This window comes from Grosmannia clavigera (genome assembly GCF_000143105.1).
Source record: "Grosmannia clavigera kw1407 unplaced genomic scaffold GCSC_113, whole genome shotgun sequence".
NCBI classification, from domain to species: domain Eukaryota; kingdom Fungi; phylum Ascomycota; class Sordariomycetes; order Ophiostomatales; family Ophiostomataceae; genus Leptographium; species Leptographium clavigerum.
Genome location: NW_014040831.1, coordinates 2,604,172 through 2,610,485, shown reverse-complemented (window position 1 = coordinate 2,610,485; position 6,314 = coordinate 2,604,172). Strand labels below are relative to the sequence as shown.

At 53.4% G+C, this 6,314-nt stretch overlaps 1 protein-coding gene across 1 annotated transcript; it reads left to right on the top strand.

The window, feature by feature from the left end:
• Positions 1-4,561: 4,561 nt before the first annotated feature.
• On the top strand, positions 4,562-6,314 carry CMQ_3905 (uncharacterized protein; the record flags this gene model as incomplete). The annotated part of the gene is made up of 4 exons (XM_014319843.1): positions 4,562-4,691; positions 4,759-4,908; positions 5,343-5,431; positions 5,718-6,314. The coding sequence occupies 4 exons, from the start codon at positions 4,562-4,564 to the stop codon at positions 6,312-6,314; spliced, it is 966 nt and encodes a 321-aa protein (XP_014175318.1).

Genomic DNA, 6,314 nt, shown 5'->3' with positions numbered 1-6,314 from the left:
TGCTGTGATTAAGAGGGAAAAGAGAGTGAACAAGGAAGATGACACGCTTTCACCGAGGCAGGAAGGAGGACATTTTGCGTGGCAGGAGCACCATATTAGCCGTGAGGTCCGGTTCGATTCAGGAGACTATGGATACAGAGACGTGCAAGTCAAGTGACTTTCACGGTTGGTTATGCAGGAACGTGTGGAGCACGGGTAACCTCATTGGCTGCCCTGCCCTGGTATTAGTAATTGTATGAGCTGACCAGCGGCAGCTGACAAGTCACGGGGACAGGACGTGATAGCGGCGCGGGTCCTTTTCCGTATCTTCTGGCCTTTTGCGGGATGGCACGCAAAAACTTCTGGTGAAGGGACCCAAGGTTGTACGTGCAAGCGGGATTTTCACATTGTTGGCGAAATCACCTTAAATCTGTAGACCTGCACTTTCGGGGTGGAAGGGGGGCCAAAAAGAGGAGCAGACTTGACGTAAGATACGTCGTACTTGCTCCGTAGACGACGATGGTGTCGGGTAGTTGGCGGAGCAGTTGGAAAGACCCCCGGATTTTCCATGATTTTTGGAAATTGAATTGCATCACTTTGCGCTGGCTATCCGGGCGCACGGCAGTTGATCCCAAGCCTTGGCGATAAAATGCGGCACAGTGCCATTACCCACGCGATGCAAGGGATGATTGGCAAGACAAAAGTGGCCGGCTGGCTTTTCGTCTTCAAAGAGCGAGAGCGAGGGCGAGGGCAGAGGGCACAAGGCCGTGATGCAGAAGGCGACAGGGGGCTACCGCACAGCCCGACTCATCTGGTCGCCTGCCAGTCATGCGGCAAATGCGTGATCTGGGGCTCAGTTCACGAAAGCCGACGCTGCGGCAGCATCTGTTGTGGACACCCGTCCTTGACCGCTCTCGTGCTACAGTCAGCGTCATCGAGGGAACAAAGGTTGGCGCACCGGGCCAGACAGCAAGCTCGTATCGTACTCCGTATATAGTACTATTACTCGTAGACAAATGCTTCTTCTGGGCGGATGTCTCAATGAAAGTAAGCCTCCAGCTTGACTCATGTTGGCGGCCCATCCTTGATCTGGAGGCCATTTTTTTCTTTTTCTCTTCCGTTTCCGTCTGAAGTTTGGGCCCAGTCCCGGCTTGAATCGTCCCTGCCAGGTCCTATCCAACCCGCTCGCCGTTCGTAACGGACACCAGACGCACAGCTGGGCTCATGGCTTCCGGCATCGTCGATTCCGGAAGGGTCGACGACCCAAAAACATACGTTACATGTCTTGTCTCCAATGCCGGTTGTTGGCCTGCATTGGTGCTAACGCTGGCGCATCATGTGTTGCGATGCCGTATATACGAAGCTACCGGTACTAGCAGGTCACAGCATCGCGGATACGAATTCTAAGGGAGGGATCGTTCTGATGGCTGTGACGGCGCAACGTATGCATACTTTTTTGAAGCTGCATTGCTACCCCGCCAAAGGCACATTGCGTTTCTTTTTTTATCCTTTCCTATCTTTTCGCCTCCCTGTTGTACTTCTTCATTATTCTCATTTTCTTTGTTTTTCTTTCTTGTCTCTCCCCTTATCTCCTGGTGCGCACCATCTTTTCCCTCTGCATACATAGCTCACGTCTGGGCCAGATTGCCGGTTCGCCTCTCGAGGCACCAGGCTAATAAAAAGTACTGCGTCCCCATCCCGTATAATTACGAGGACCCCGTACAGTACTGCGTAGGTCCTGGGCGTCCCACCAAAGCATTCCACCCCACAGCCAGCGTGAAAAACAGCTGCGCGTTGGTTCATGGAGTGGAGAAAGAAGCCGGACCACTGCCATGTTTTGATCAGAGCATCTGGAACTGCATGGAACGGACTTTTATGAGACGACAGCCTCACCCGGGAAGGATGCTGGCGCATTTGTGAGGATCGGCTCTATGTCCGGTGCCACAGACACGAGACCGCGACGAGTGACGGAAATGACGGAGGCGCATTGCGGCAGGACTACGGAGCCAGATAGCAGAGTGCATTGAGTGTGGCTGACCTACATCGTACTTGTATCTGACATCCAATACGACGCGAGAACGCTGTGGCCGCATATGGAACAGATCTGCTCCACATGCAGAGCGAGAGGAAGCGACACCAACGCTTCTACGAGCAGGACGCTCTCGTATCTTGCGACGGAGCATGCACCTGTGCATGACCCCCCCATACTTGCCTTGGCATGGGTCTTAGGCCCCTTGGGCCCACTGCCAATGTTCCCGCGCGGCAGTAGTTGGGCAGAATCACAAACAGGAAGATCACCAATCGAAGCAGAGAGATGAAAACAGAGAGGCTGGGTGCCGTTGGCTGGGGCAAACGGTGAGCGAATCTGGCGGCAAGAAAGCCCTCATCCTCCTTAGGCCACATCCAGCACTAAATCCACAGCCGCGCCAACGGTGTCGTATGACGAGCACGTTGCCAGCTTGTACGTAAGATCCTATACGATACGTGGCCATACGAAAACGGGCCCAGCCTATGTGTCTGGCGTGGACAAAGAAGTTCCTAGAATGTATCCTAGGGCTGTCATCCGAACCAAACTCTCCCGTCCTTGTCCTTTCGTTCGCATTATCAAGAAATCCGGATTCTTTCCTTCTTTCCATTTTTTACCCCTCTGGCCTCCTTTTGTCGGCGTAAGATAGGTAGGACACAGCCTGCCCCACCCACCCTTGGCTGGAGATTGCATGGGTCCGTAGGCGAATAGCTCCGCCCGGCACGAAAAACGGACTGATCAGAACGAGATGCTGCTGCATGGCACAACTATTTGTGCTGCAAGCGCTACAGAAGGCGCGTTGGCGATATGGCTCGTCAGCTATCAGCATGAAACCAATGGCACAAGTCAATTGGCACCCTCTGCAGCACTCACCGAAACTGGTTTGCGTGCCCCTTTGCATCTTAAATACTCGTACTATGTACCGTCTCCAGCTCCGTACTGTCTCGTACGGAGTTCTCTTGAAACAACTCCCCCTTTATTTTTGCCGAACAGCTGGCGGGCTTTAATACGGAATAAAGAAAAATTCGGTCAAACCCCGTCCTGACGGGCTGATCGCACGGAGCAACTGGGGTGGGACTTTTCAGCTGAGCAGGTAGCCACCTGGAGAAAGAGTTGAGCTTTTGTGTATCTAAAAACTAGAGAACCCACATCGCCAAGAGCTAGCCCGTTCGCGCAATTGCTCCGTGGTCTGGATATGTAAGATACATAGCTGGTCGGCGATCCAGGGAACACAGCGGTACGGCGGTGCCGACCTACTGCCAGAACGGCCGGGCCAGAGGCGTCGTACATAGTACACGAAGCAGATGGCCAAAGAAACGATAGCATTGGAGAACAGCTGCAACTGGGGAGACGTATGAGGCCATCCGTCGAGGTCACGCACTTTCTCGGCCACTCGCGCGCATGTCCACGTCGTGTCGCTCTTTCCCTGTCCCATTACGAGTACACAGCACACGTAAGATATCTTCAGAGCACTGCCAATCGGGCTCAGCGCAGGAAATGACCCGGAAGGGGGAAGGGAGGGGTAATGGCTTGTCGCCCTGTTTTGCTCGCCTACGAGCATAGTAGCGTCTGGTGCGGGCTTGCTTTCGGTGTCGATGGGCTCGAGCTGGTCAGTGCACTTTCCCTCTGTCGACAGCAGCAGGGGTGGGAGTGGACGGAACCTGGTGCCGCTGATTGGGTCACCGTCTCCGTTGTGTCTGAGTGCTATTACGGAGTATCTTACGGCGCTTCCGTTTTCACCACCTGGGCTCGAGACACAACCCAAGACACTGGGTTTACGACGTCTTTCTGCTGCTTGCCTATGCTTTCACCTCCTCTTTCTACTCCATCCTCGCCTGTCAGGGGCTCGCGAGAACAGACAAATGAATCAAAACAAAACAATTTGGCAGAACGGTCAGGGGAAGCAGGCAGAAAAAAGAAAGATACACGCGTAGGATGCAAAAAAACAAACTTCCCGTGTCGCTGCACCCCTGTCGTTTTTACATTCCACCAGTGTGGATAATCATCGGTCTTGTCCTTAGCCCTCTTTCGCTTCCTGCTTCGGCAGCCCACAATACCTCTCTCCCTTTCCGCTAATCCCACCCCTTGCTCGCATCTGTTATAAACACTTTTGCTTCCCTGTCTCTCGCTTTCACCTCCTCTTCTTCTTCTTGCCTAGGTTTTCGCGATCGCCTCAGCATTCAGCCATATCATTTGTTCGTCATTTGTGGCTCCTTCCCCATTCGTTTGGCCCAGAACACAGCACTAGCCTTCCTTGCGATTTACCTTTCCCTTGTACTTTCTCCCAAATATTCAAAGCATTTACTTGCCTTTGTTTATCTATCTCGAAATCTCTCATTCCTCGACACACCCGACGATAAGACGATCACACCGCCCTCGGACTACCCAGCGGACACGACGACCCCCCCGACAAACAGACCGACAGAGAACAGGATCAAACAGTCTGCAATGGCATTGGCTGCTTCCGGCTTTCGAGTCTAGTCTCCTCTTCGCCCAGTTCGCTCTATCTATCGAAACCGCCTGCTCGTAATTCTCGACAGCAGACGTATCACCGCAATGTCCTTGTTCAACAGGCGTGCCGGCGTCTGCGGGCTGCTGCTCGCGTCAGCATTGATCCCAAGAGCCCTTGGCAGCTCGGTGCCAATAGTGTATTGTGCGAGCATCAATACCGCATCAACAAGTGCCAGTACGTCACTGCGATTCTCGGAGGCCTAACTGTTGTGTAGCTATTCTGACTCGTCGCCCTCTCATAGACAGCAGCATATACCAATCTGACGGGCTATGTTTGAATCTCTGCGAGAGCAGTTATGCATATGCCATCGTGCATGGGGAGAACTGCTGGTGCTCTGACTATACACCCGCCTCCAGTGACCAGGTGGACACGGACGAATGCGACATTGCTTGTCCAGGCTATCCGTCCGACACCTGTGGCGGCACTGGCCTGTACGGCTACATGTCTGGTGACCAGAGCCCGTCCGGTACGAAAGGCGCATCATCATCAGCGGCAGCTTCTACCAAAGCATCCACCACGTCCACATCTACGTCGACGTCTACCACTCCGACCACTACCGCTACTACATCCTCTACAACCTCGGTAAGTTCTAATGTGTTAATCAGCGAGCAGTACCGGTGATCTATCGACGAGAACGTCGCATCTCCGTTGTCTTCGTGCCAGTAGCAGCTCCTATCCTATCTGCCCTCGTGCCAGCCTCCCATGCCTGCATGCCGCCATTTTGCATATGTTGCTAGCCGCCACTAAGCCTGTGCTTTATTCCTCTTCCGGTGAGATATTTTGAGGGTATAGCGCAGTTGCTGAACAACGTTGGAATACAACCAGATCGCACCTGTCACGACGACTGTTATTATAAGCGCCGAACCGATAACACCAACAACGTCGTCATCGTCCACATCTTCAACATTTTCAACGTCCACTAGTAGTGTACGGCTCGCAACTTTCCCTTCTGTTCTGCATTTATCTCGCCTTGATTTATGCTTTTTGTTGTTGCTTGGCTTTATTATTGATGATCATCGTGACTTGACATGTCTATTTGTCGGCTTGGCACAAGGATAGGGGCTTTGGCACATTGAAACGTGATATGTGACATATGTGACCATGTGACGGCAGTTTCTGCTGCGTTCCAGTCGAAATGGCGATGGTCATTTGCGTGCGAAGCTTTGTTTTGGTCTTGCTGTTTGCTAACCTCTTCAACAGCAAAAAACGACGGAAACTCCTACGAAAACCCAGACTCCGACAGTGCAGACCGTGACCACTGGTGGTGTTGTCCTGACTGTCACCGTGACGCCTAGTTCGGCATCGAGTCAGGTTTCTGCTGCAGTGACCACCAAGAAGCACAAGAGCGTCAGCACGGGAGCCGCTGTTGGGATTGCCATTGGTGTGGTTGTCGGTGTGGTCTTGGTTGCCGCAATAGCATTCTTGCTGTGGCGCCGCAAGCGACAGCAGAGCGAGAAGGATGAGGCCCTATTCGCTGCCACCAATTCTCCTTCGACTCGCGGCACGTCGCCTGGCACCATGAACGGCCTCAATGTAGCAGAGGCAGTCGGTGCGGCATCGTTCGCACGCCATGGCGCCGACGGAAGCTGGGAGAGCGACCAGTCTGGCCGGCGCCGCAGCACGTTAATGCCGATTGACCCGCGTATCGACCCTGGTTTCACGGATATATACTCCCGCACCGACAACAAGAGCCGAGATAGCGTCAACTCTTTGCGCGATGACCACGATTACTCGAGGCGGGTTCACCAGCCGAACAAAGTGCTGCGTGCAACGAACCCAGACCCAGACGACGAATAA